General features: G+C 46.1%; 1 protein-coding gene across 2 annotated transcripts in view; it reads left to right on the top strand.

The window, feature by feature from the left end:
* ENTPD7 (ectonucleoside triphosphate diphosphohydrolase 7) overlaps positions 1-12632 on the top strand; it is a 47745-nt gene that overhangs the window by 13207 nt on the left and 21906 nt on the right. For both annotated transcript variants that reach the window (XM_089314522.1, XM_008270324.5), the window contains exons 4-6: positions 4431-4636; positions 4874-5024; positions 11509-11612. In XM_089314522.1, the coding sequence (XP_089170648.1) occupies positions 4431-4636; positions 4874-5024; positions 11509-11612 (461 nt within the window). The remainder of the gene's footprint in view (positions 1-4430; positions 4637-4873; positions 5025-11508; positions 11613-12632) is intronic.

The raw sequence follows: 12632 nt of genomic DNA, 5'->3' as shown, positions 1-12632 counted from the left end.
ATTTTATCCCTTAATCCTAGGGGATGTTGAAGGGCGTAGACTCATCCATCTTCTGTGGCTGCTTCCTGCTTATGAGGGGCGTAGTGCAGGTCCTGCCTGTCCGGGGTCCGGAATATCATAGAGTTTCTCAGCTGCTTTTCAGAGTACAGTCCAGTAGCATTAGGTTTATTTACTTTGCTGGATCAGTTCTCCAGAACAGATCCTGCAGCTTTGAAACTCTCTACTCATTAAACGACTCTACTCTGTCCCCAGGCAGCAGCCCCAGTTAACCATCACTCGTGCTCTCTGATTCTGTGAATTTGACCGCTTTAGACACCTCTCAGAAGTGTAATCAACAAGAATTTGTCTTTTACGACTGGTTTATTTCATCTTGTATGATGTCCTTGGGGTTGTCCATGTTGCAGCCTGTGGCAGCTTCTGCTTCATTTTAAGGCTGGATAGTATTCCATTATATGTGTACACCATGCTTTATTTATCCATCCATTCAGTGATGGGCATCTGGGGTGCTTGCTCCTTTTGACTGATGTGATGCTGTTTGCCTTTTTCACTGAGTTGACATTTGCTCAGATGGTACAAAAGCAATGCTGGTGCCTTGGCCTAAGTCAGGCTAGAGGCACCAGATTGGCCAGGTGGTTTCTATATTCTTTATCCCCACACAATTGCAATGAAAGAAAATCTAGTTCCACTTACGAGTGCCTTTTAACATTCTGTATTATGAAATGTGAAGTAGGCATTATTATTATTATTATTTTTGACAGGCTGAATTAGACAGAGAGAAAGGTCTTCCTTTCGTTGGTTCACCCCCCAAATGGCCGCTACGGCGGGTGCGCCGCGCTGATCCAAAGCCAGGAGCCAGGTGCTTCCTCCTGGTCTCCCATGCGGGTGCAAGGCCCAAGCACTTGGGCCATCCTTTACTGCCTTCCTGGGCCACAGCAGAGAGCTGGACTGGAAGAGGAGCCACCAAGACAGAATCCAGCGCCCCAACCAGGACTAGAACCCCGGGAGCTGGCGCCGCAGGCAGAGGATTAGCCTAGTGAGCCGCGGCACCGGCCATTTTTAAGATTTTAAAGAAGGGACTGGCACTGTGGTGTAGTGGGTAAAGCTGCCTCCTGTGATGACAGCATCCCAGATGGTTGCCAAGTCCCGGCTGCTCTACTTCCAGTTCAACTCCTTGCTAATGTACCTGGGAAAGCAGCAGAAGATGGCGTATCCACTTGGGAGACCTGGAAGAAGTTCCTGTCTAATGGCTTCAGACCAGCTCAGCTCCAGCTGTTGCAACCATTTAGGGAGTAAACCAGTAGATGGAATCACCTCTCTGTCTCTCCTTCTCTAACTCTGCCTTTCAAGTAAAATAAGTAAATCTTAAAAAAAAAAAAAAAAATATTTTAAGGAGATTCTGAGGCCCAGAAGTTTGAAAACCAATGCAGTAGTGAACAGTTATTCATTAAGAAAAATGGGATGGGATTCAAAATCTTGTCTGAGGCATGGAGAGGGATTGGTTCTCGGAGACAGGAGAGCAGAGAACATCCTGTGAAGCGTGTGGAATAGGAAAATTGCTGCGATGGAAAATGAAGTCACTTTGGGCTGGGTGGCTTATCTTGCCTTGTTCTTTTTTATCTGTGGCCTCTCATGAGGTCAGTATTTGCAAGAGTCCTGTAATTTGAATCCAGACTTCTGCCCCACTGCCATGTGATAGATGTGAGCTGTTATGAGTTGATTGGTGGATTCTGAGCCCAGTTCAACCCAGTAACTCGATTAGAACAGGGAGGCCTGTGGTGAAAGGACACCTTTAGGACTGCAAAAATTCTCGTGAGCAACAAATGTTTGCCACCTGCTTCATTTCCGGCAACTCACTGCCATTACAAATCTAGAAAAAAATTCCTACCTGACCCCTACCCCTCATCCCTCCTCGGGTACATATTCTTTCCTGTACTTACTTCACAGATAAGGGAAGAGCCTGAGAAAGGCGCCCACAAAGGAAGTGATGAAGTTCAGACTCAGACCTTTGTGCACTTCATGGTAACACTTTGCTGATTTCGTCTCCCTGCTGTCAGCCAGATATCTTGGAACACAATTGGAAAAACATCCCAACAGAAAATACTGATGTCCTAGGGCTTAGAAGCACTCTCCCTTCTCTCACTTTTTGAAATAGTCTAATAGTTTATTTACTTATTTAAAAGATGAATTTGAAAGGCAGAGTTACAGAGATGAAGAGGCAGAGACAGAGAAAGTCTTCCATCTGCTGGTTCATTCCCCAAATGGCCACAATGGCCAGGGCTGGGCCCTACCAAAGCCAGGAGCTGGGAGCTTCATCTGGGTTTCCCACGTGGGTATAGAGGCCCAAGCACTTGGGCCATCCTCTTTTGCTTTCTTAGGCTCATTAGCAGGGAGCTGGGTTGGAAGTAGAGCAGCTGGGACTTGAACTGGCACCCATAAGGGATGCTGGCACTACAGGTTGTGACTTAACCTACTATGCCACAGCTCCAACCCCAATAGTTTATTTTTAAGATTGGGTGGTTGGGGACAGCATTGTGGTACAGTGGGTTAAGACACTCCTGTTTGAGTCCTGTCTGCTCTACTTCTGATCCAGCTTCCTGCTAATGTGCCTGGAAAAGCAGAGGAAGATGGTCCAACTGACCCCTGACACCCAGATGGGAGATCCAGATGGAATTCCTGGCTCCTGACTTTGGCTTGGCCCAATCCATTGCAGCCATTCTTGCTCTTTCTAACTGTCTTTCAAGTATATAAATAGATCTAAAAAATAAATAAAATTGGGTGGCAGATACATAGGCATTTGTTTTTATTACTTTTTTTTTTAAAGATTTTATTTATTTATGTGAGAGATAGAGTTACTGACAGTGAGAGAGATAGAGATAGAGAGAAAGGACTTCCATGCACTGGTTCACTTTCCAAATGGCTACGATTGTCTGGAGCTTGGCCGATCCAAAGCCAGGAGCCAGGAGCTTTTCCTGAGTCTCCCACATGGCAGGGGTCCAAGCGATTGGGCCATCTTCCACTGCACTCCCGGGCCACAGCAGAGAGCCGGCCTGGAAGAGGGGCAACCGGGACAGAATCTGGCGCCCCGACTGGGACTAGAATCCGGTGTGCCGGCGCCGCAAGGCGGAGGATTAACCTAGTGAGCCACGGCGCCGGCCAAAAGATTTTATTTATTTATGTGAGAGATAGAGTTACTGACAGTGAAAGAGAGACAGAGAGACAGAGAGAAAGGTCTTCCATGCACTTTTTCACTTTCCAAATGGCCACAATTCTCTGGAGCTTGGCCGATCCAAAGCCAGGAGCCAGGAGCTTTTTCCGAGTCTCCCACATGGCAGGGGTCTAAGCGATTGGGCCATCTTTCACTGCTTTCCCAGGCCACAGCAGAGAGCCAGGGACTAGAACTGGCACCCATATGGGATGCTGGCATCACAGGCAGAGGATTAATCTACTGCACCACAGTGCTGGTCCCCTTTATTATTATTTTGTATACTCCATACATATTTTATAAGTATTCTTTTCATATCTACAGCAAAGAATATTATTGTTGTGAAATACATTTTTATTAATTCAATTCTAGCAGTATATGTAAAAGCAAAGAACAAATACCAAAAACCCAATGAAAAATATTACTATCCAGACATATTACTTAAATGATAATCATTTCACAGTATTCTCTATGCTTATATACGAAGGACAGATAGAAATGATTAATATTGTCTCAGTTACTTAATGTGCACAACAAGCCACCCAAAAGCTTGTTATAATAGCAAACAAAAATAATTTTTCAGGTCTTTAAGTTCTTTAATGCTTGTTAAAAGGTTTGCTACCCAGCCTGTTTCAAATCTGCTCCCCAACATGGGGACACCTTTTTATTTTTTTATTTTAAAGTCAGAGTTACAGAGGCAGAGAGAGAGAGAGAAAGAAAGAGAGAGAGAGATCGATCGATCGATCGATCGATCTTCCATCTACTGGTTCACTCCCCAAATAGCTACAATGGCTGGGGCTGGGCCAGGCTGAAGCCAGGAACCAAGAGCTTCTTCCAGGTCTCCCACGTGGGTGCAGTGGCCCATGTAAATACAAGTAGGCCATCTTCTGTTACTTTCCCAGGCACATTAGCAGGGAGTGGGATCAGCAGTGGAGCAGCTGAGACTTGAACCAACACCCCTATGACTGCAGGCAGAGGCTTAAACTTCTACGCCACAGTGCTGGCCATGGAGACACCTTTTAGTTACCTAATTTTTGTGACCCATAGGAAAGCAAACCAGCCATTGCCTCATATAGGTCAACAAACATGGGCAGCATTGTTCAATTCCTTTATTAGGGTTTGTTGTCCCACGTGTGTGGTGCATGTGGGCACTTAATGAAGACCCATTAAATGAGGTCAGTGGTGGGCCTGGCTGCTTGGCACCAATTGCTCTTCCTGCCTGTTGTAGGTATTTGGCCCGAGTCGGGGAGCTTGAAGCTACTGACACCGAAGACCCAAATCTGAGTTATGGACTTGTTGTGGACTGTGGCAGCAGTGGCTCCCGGATTTTTGTTTATTTCTGGCCGAGACATAACGGGAACCCCCATGACTTGCTGGACATCAAACAGATGAGAGACCGTAACAGCCAACCAGTGGTTAAAAAAATCAAGCCAGGTACTGTGGAAATATATTTTTGTCAATCTTGTTTATCCAGGCATCAGAGAGGAAAGAAGAAAAGGGATAGAAAAATGCTACCCTTAGTTTTGAGAGTCTGGGTAAGGAGAGAGATACTGTCACCTCCTCCTGTCAGGTAAATAAATGTTTAAGATCTGCTGCAACATCTTACAGGGTATCCGTTCTCTGAGACTTATGGAATCTGCTTTTTAAAGAAAGTGTTTTACTTTACCTCAGGAATCTCTGCCGTGGCTGACACTCCAGAGCATGCCAGCGATTACCTGCGGCCTCTGCTGAGCTTTGCTGCCGCGCACGTGCCTGTGAAGAAGCACAAGGAGACCCCGCTGTACATCCTCTGCACCGCGGGCATGAGGCTGCTCCCAGAGAGGTGAGACGCCAGCAGGCGGCGCCGGAGTAGAACGGGCAGCTCCAGGCGGCGTCCCCCGCGGGCCCCTGGTCTGCACAAGGGATGCGGGGACCCCTCAGCAGGGTCACAGGTGGCACCAGAACACTTCCTGCTCAAAGGCAGGGTCGAGTCAACCCTGAACCCAGCCGTGGCACCATCGCTTGTTCACTGCTTCGTGCCGTTTGCTTCTTTGGGGATAAGTATCTATCTGAGGCGGCAGAGTGATTCTTCATTTGGATTGAGGGTTGGGAGTGGTGATTGAGGATTGGATGACAGTACTAAGTTTGGGTCTTGAGACACCTAGAAGAACCTAACTGCAGAAGGGCAGGAGGAGGGTGATCGGAGGAACTGGATATGGCGGAGCAGGAAGGAGAGCTCTGGTGGGAACCCCGCTTCCCTGTGACTCGGCCTGGGTCCCTCTGTGAGCTCCTGCAAAGCTCAGTCTCTGTTGCTTTCTCAGCCCCCATCCGTCAGTGGGCCCTGGCACTTCAGCCTGACGTCTTGCCACCTGACCCCTCTTCTTCCATTAGAAGAGAAGTAGGACCAGGAAAAGGAGGTTTTCCTTGGATCCAACCCCTCCTTGTTTGTGATTTCTCCCCTTTGAACTTCCTCGGTGCCTTCACGCTTACGTGCCTGGGTGAAAGTGAGCTCCCTGAACTTGTTTAAAAGAATGTGATTTTATTGTGGTAACAGTAACACTGTATCTTGAGAGCTACCCTCTTAACAGAATTTCCAGAGTATACTACATGCTGTTGATAGTGTATATAACGTTGTATAGAAGAACTCTAGAGCTTATCATCTTGCTTAGGTGAAACTTTATGCCCATTTATTTCCCTTAGCACAATGCCAAGATTCACGTGTGCTGTCACATATTGCAGAATCTTTCTTTTTAAAAGCTGAACAGTATTCCGTTGCATGTGTATACATTATCCATTCATCTGTGGGGGACACTCATATTGTTTCTACGACTTGGCTGTTGTGAATTATGGTGCTGTGACCCTAGGAGAGCTGGTATCTCTCTGAGATCCTCATTTCAAATTTTTTGGATAAATAACCAGAAGTGGGATTGTTGGATCATGTGATAGTTCTGTTTTCATGTTTTGGAGTCACTCCCACACTGTTTTCCATAGCTGCTGCACCATTTTGCATTCCCACCAACAGTGTGCAAGGGTCCTAGTTTCTCCACATCCTCACCAACACTTGTTGACAGGTATGAGGTGATATCTCATTCTGACTTTGATGACTGATGACTCATAATCTTGAGCATTTTTTTCATATGTCTGTTGGCCATTTGTATGTCTGTAGAGAAATGTCTACTGAAGTTTATTGGCCATTTTTAAATTAAGATATTGGGTTTTTTTTACAATTGAGTTACAGGAGTTTCTTAGATGTTTTGAAGATTAATCTCTTATCAGCTTTATAGTCTGTAAACATTTTTTCCCATTCTATAACATCCCTTTTTAATTTACGGATGGTTTCCTTTGCTGTGCAGAAGCTTTTTTTTTTGGACAGGCAGAGTGGACAGTGAGACAGACAGAGAGAAAGGTCTTCCTTTTGCCGTTGGTTCACCCTCCAATGGCCGCCACGGCCAGCGCACTGCGGCCGGCGCACCGCGCTGATCCGATGGCAGGAGCCAGGAGCCAGGAGCCAGGTGCTTATCCTGGTCTCCCATGGGGTGCAGGGCCCAAGCACCTGGGCCATCCTCCACTGCACTCCCTGGCCACAGCAGAGAGCTGGCCTGGAAGAGGGGCAACCGGGACAGAATCCGGTGCCCCGACCGGGACTAGAACCCGGTGTGCCGGCGCTGCTAGGCGGAGGATTAGCCTAGTGAGCCGCGGCGCCGGCCCTGTGCAGAAGCTTTTTAGTTTGATATGGTCCCGCTTGTTTTAGTTGTCTGCACTGTTGCTGTCATGTCAGTGAGATCATCATCAGCCTTAACTTTAGAATCTCCATCCTCCTGCCATGTTCATAATCTCAGAGGCATCAGGTCTTTTTAAAAATTTTTTATTTCATTTGAAAGGCAGAATTGCAGAAAGGAGGTGGGGGGGGGGGTAGAGAGAGAGACTGAGACCTGACACCTGACACCTGTTGGTTCACTCCCCAAATGATTGCAATGGCTGGGGCTGGCCCAGGCGCAGGCCAAAGCCAGAAGCATAGAACTCCGCCAGGTCATGCACATGGGTTGCAGGGGCCCAGGTACTTGGGCCATCTTCCCCTGCTTTCCCAGGCACATTAGCAGGGAGCTGGATCAGAAGTGGAGCATCTAGGACTCAAACCAACCCTCGTATGTGATGCTGGCATTGCAAGGTAGCTACTTGCCCGCTGTGCCACAACACCGGCCTCCAGGTCTTTTCTTTTTAGCTTAAGTATTGTCCCTTGATAAATACATGTGGCCTTTCTTTCCTTAAAGCAATAACAACAAAAACCTCAAACATATACTTAGGGCTCCCTGCTGCTTACACCACACATACTGGATAAAATAACATATATCAATGTTTCTTTCTGTGGATTTCTTTCCTTCTGTTTAGACACACAGTTGCTGTGGAGAAGCAGATTATTTATATAGCCAGTTGTCAACAGGAGAGGTCTTCTAGTTATTTCCTCATCCATCTTGGTCTTTTTAAAAAAAATATGTTCTGTTTTTATTTACTTTTAAAACCAAACTTTAATTATAGCTGCAACCTTACGTCACTGAAGGAAATCTTAAAGTAAACAAAGCATAACACTTTACAGTCCTGCTACCCTGTCAGCATCATTTTTTTTTTTTTGCTGCATTCTGTTCTCTCTGCACATCTATATGTGATTTCTACAAAATTGTAATTATACTACACATGCAATTTAGAATTTTTATTTTGGACATAAGTAATAGTCACATCATTCAGAAACTGTAGGAACCCTGGAAAGAGGGTAGATGATAATCGAGGGATGTCAGATCATGGAGTCTGAGTGGCCTAAAGTCTCAGAACCGAGGAAAGGGAGGGCTGCGGAGAAAAGCTGATGCGGGGCTCAGGAAGGCGGAGACGGCAGCAGGGCAGTCAGAGGAAGCTGGCTGGTGGTTTGGCCACCTCTTGTTGGTCTGGAGCAAAGGAGACGATGACCTCATCCCTGGCAGTGCTCAGCATTGCCGCTGTTTGTCACAGAAGTTTCTAGCCCAAGAAAACCTGCTGAGTAGTCACAGTCCATTGGTCTAAGATGTTAGCTGTCAGTGTGGAAGCTCTGAATATTAAGAATTTTTAAAGAGATTTGCCGTTTCTTCTCTTTTAACTTGTTTTCTGATCACCTGTCTTGATAATGTGTGTCTCCGTCCTGGGCTTGTGAAATCGTTGCTGCCTCTGAGGCCGAGCTGGTTGTTGACATAACAGTAACTATCACTGTGAGAACCTGTTTTGTAGAATGAATGCTTCTGCTTTATTAGCTTCTGTGATTCAAAATGAGGTCGAATCACCTGGAGTGTATTTTAAGTATTAGTGCTTGGTTTTGTTTCTTTGCCAGATGACTGGACTAACAGAATTTTTTTTTTTTTGGTAGTGAAGATGCCCTTTAAAAAATAAAAAAGTAATACAAAGCTGTACTTAAATTAAAAACATGTTTGGGGAGGGGCAGTGTTGTGGCACAGTGGGCTAAGCTGCCACTTGGGACACCTGCATCCCACATTGTGCTGGTCTCAGTCTTGGGTACTCTGCTTCAGATCCAGCTTCCTGCCTATGCACCCAGGAAAGCAGCAGATGATGGCCCAAGTACTTGGGCTTTTGCCACCCACGTGGGAGACCCCAGTGGAGATCTGGGCTCCTACCTGGCCCAGCCCTGCCCATTGCAGGCATTTGAGAAGTAAGCCAGTGGGTGGAAGATCTCTCTTCTCTCTGTGTGTTTTCCTCTCTCTTTATCATTCTGCATTTCAAATAAACAAACTTTTTTATTAAAAAAAAAGATCACTGCAAAACTAAAAAATTCAGTATATGTGTATACATATACATATATACATACATATGAAAACATTGGGGTCGGTGTTTAGCCTAAGGTTCTAAGTGGTTGAGACACCACCTGGGACACCCGTGGGGTTAAGTCCTGGCTCTGCTTCCGATTCCAGCTTCCTGCTGATGCACACCTTGGGAGGCAGCAAGTGATGGCTCCAGTAGCTGAGTCCCTGTCACCCATGTGGGAGCTTGGATTGAGTTGTTAGTTCTCACGTTCATTTTGGCCCAGCCCTAGCTGTTGGTGCTATTTCATTAGTGAACCAGCAGATGGGAGATTTCTCTATTTATCAAATAAAATAAATAAATAGATAAGAAAGGCTGATAATTGAAAAACTTTATCATCAGACATTTCTAACATATATTAAGAGTAGAGGGGCTGGTGCTGTGGTCTAACGGGTACAGTTGCTGCCTTCAGTGCCCATATCCCACATGGGCGCGGGTTTGAGTCCCGGCTGCCCACTTCTGATCCAGCTCTCTGCTATGGCCTGGGGAAGCAGTAGAATATGACCCAAGTGCTTGGGCCTCTGCACCTGCGTGGGAGACCTGGAGGAAGCTCCTGGCTCCTGGCTTCACCTGGCTTCAGGTCAGCTCAGCTCTGGCTGTTGTGGCCATCTAAGGAGTGAACCAGCAGATGGAAGACCTCTCTCTTTGTCTCTCCCTCTCTGTGCCTTAAACTCTACCTCTCAAATAATCTCTTTTTTTAAAAAAGAGTAGAGGGCACCAATGTTGTGGCATAGCAGGTAAAGCTGATGCCTGGTGACACAGGCATCCCATATGGGCACCAACAGGAGTCCCGGCTGCTCCACTTCCGATCCCTGCTAATGGGTCTGGGAAAGTAGTGGAAGATGGCCCAGGTGCTTGGGCCCATGCACCCACGTGGGATATCTGGATGAAGCTCCTGGCTCCTGGCTTCAGCCTGGCCCAGCCCTGGCTGTTGCAGCCATTTAGGGAGTAAACGAACAGATGGAAGATCTCTCTCTCTCTCTCTCTCTGCATCTACCTCTGCCTCTCCATCTCTGTAACTCTTTCAAATAAATAAATCTTAAAAGTAGAGAGAGCAGTATAGTGAGCCCCCATTTACCCATGACCCTGCTGAAACAGTTACTAACATCTGGCCATCAAATGTTTTGTAAATAAAGAAACAATATTTCTTTTCTTTTCTTTTTTTTTGATTTTGTTTATTTGAGAGGTAGAGTTACAGACACAGAGAGGGTGAGATAGGCAAAGTCTTCCATCTGCTGGTTTGTTCTCCAAATGGCTGCAATGGCCAGAGGTGGGCCGATATAAGGCCAGAGGTGGGCCAATATAAAGCTAGGAGCCAGGAGTTTCTTCCAGGTCTCCCACATGGGTGCAGGGGCACTTGGGCCATCCTCCACTGCTTTCCCAGGTCATAGCAGAGAGCTGGACTGGAAGAGGAGCAGCCGGGACAGAACCGGCGCCTCAACTGGGACTAGAACCTGGAGTGCCGGCGCCGCAGGCGGAGGATTAGCCTAGTGAGCCGCAGTACCCGGCCGAGGGTGCTTCACTCCAATCCAGCTCTCTGCTGTGGCCTGGGATAGCAGTAGAGGATGGCCCAAGTGCTTGGGCCCCTGCAGCTGCGTGGGAGACCTGGAACAAACTCCTGGCTCCTGCCTTCGGAACAGGGCAGCTCCGGCTGCAGCTGCCATCTGGGGAGTGAACCAGTGGATGGAAGAGCTCTCTCTCGCTCTCTGCCTCTGCCTCTCTGTAACTCTACCTCTCAAATAAATAAGTAATTCTTTTTTTTTTTTTAAAGAAATGTGGAAAAGGAGATTACAAAGTTAATTATTGGTTTTCATGAAGGATTCTGTAAAATCCTGTGGCACTAGCAGGACTTCTTGGGTGGGAACATGAAGCATTGTTTCCAGTTTATGCCCAGATCTCAGGATGAGGTTGTGTTCCTTCTTTTAACAGCTTTCTTTCACAGCAGTTAGGAATAATGTAACTGCATCTATTTTATAGATTGTGAAACTGTGCTGTAATGTCCTGTGGCTTATTCATCCTCAGTGGTGAAAGACGTAGGGCCATAGTCTCATCTTTTAATACTATTTGAATTATAACATTATAGATGAGAGAAGAATTACTACTGCCATATTGCCTTCTGTGTAGGAGGCTATACTTTGGAGGGTGTTTAAACATGTTACATGGCTCTCTTTCTGTCTCTTGTCTCTCAGTCTTTCAAATAAATAACTTAAAAAAAGAAAATTAGATTGTCTATTTCTTCTAGTTGAGGTCTACAGAAGGGAAATGATCGACCTTTTGTCTTGCACTTTTTCACTACTAATGTTACCATTTTGGTCTTTATATTCTGTTTCTTTGAAATTTAAAGAGGTATCAGAACGAAGAAGGGCTCAACAAGTGGGTGGGGTGGGTGAACGGTGATGTCATTGCAAGGCTAAGGGAAGCGACAAGTTGAGCAGTTTGTGAGAAGAAAGTGTGTGATTAATTTTTGAACTTTTTGTTCTCTCTTGCAGGAAGCAGTTGGCTATCTTGGGTGACCTAGTGAAAGATTTACCACTGGAGTTTGACTTCCTCTTTTCTCAGTCTCAGGCAGAAGTGATCTCTGGGAAGCAGGAAGGTACTGGGCCTCTAGGGGGCAACTGACCTCTCAGCCAGCCGTTGCATTACTCCTCTAATGGGTGTTCAGGGTTATTTTAAATGTCTGATTTTTATCTTTGTGCCAGTAACTTTATTGATCCTGTTATACAATTTTATTATTTGCATATTCTACATCAGTATCTTAAAATGCTGTTTCTATAAATCACAAATTTATATGTTTTAACTTAGTACAAAGCAATATGTGTATAAGCCTGTGTTATTGTTTAATGATGATTCCAAATAGATCTTTGGTTAGCTAACTCTACTTTTTAAAACATATATAGTTTTAGGAGTTGCCCCAAGTTTTCCAAATTCAACTGTAAGGTGAATATTTAAATTAAAGTAAAGGGAAGGTTTAATTGGAGGGAACGATCAGGATGAGTTATTTTGTTATGAGTTCTTTCTTTATTGTAATTACTGTACAGCATTGATACTCCCCTAAAAGCTTACACTGTTAGGTTTGTACTTTTGAGATGGAGTTAAATATGTGTCCTTATGCAACCCAAATGTGGCCTCTATGACAAATTATGTTTCTGTTTCTTAAAAAGAAGGAAAGGTGGGTGTCGCTCCCCCTCTTCGTGGAGGAACGACACCAGGCCCCTGCGCTGTTCTTTCGTCTGCTCGGCCTTCCCCGGGTTTGCTGCTGGTTCTTCCCGGGTTGGCTACTATCCCTTCCACCTCCGTGGAAGGGCAGTTCCCCCTGGCCACATTCCCCACTTCCGCAGGGGAGCGGCACACCGCCGGCCGGCTCTCTCGGGGGCTGCACAGGTGTTCCCCTTAGATGTTCCCCATAGATGTTCCTGGTGCATGCCGTCTCTCTCCTCCTTTATAGTCCTCCTCCGCCAATCCCAACTCGGCTGCCCACACGCCGAGTACGCTGCTCTCCTCCAATCAGGAGCAAGTCCTACAGTTTATCAGTTGAACTGGAGGCAGCTGTGCGGAAGCTGTTTACTTCTCTCCCAGCGCCATATTGTGGGAGAGCAGATGCATAGAATAAGTC

Source organism: Oryctolagus cuniculus, chromosome 15 (assembly GCF_051225735.1).
Source record: "Oryctolagus cuniculus isolate XC-2025 breed Fujian yellow rabbit chromosome 15, ASM5122573v1, whole genome shotgun sequence".
Taxonomy (NCBI): Eukaryota; Metazoa; Chordata; class Mammalia; order Lagomorpha; family Leporidae; genus Oryctolagus; species Oryctolagus cuniculus.
Note: the sequence above shows the minus strand (reverse complement) of the source record. Positions and strands in the feature narration are given on the sequence as shown.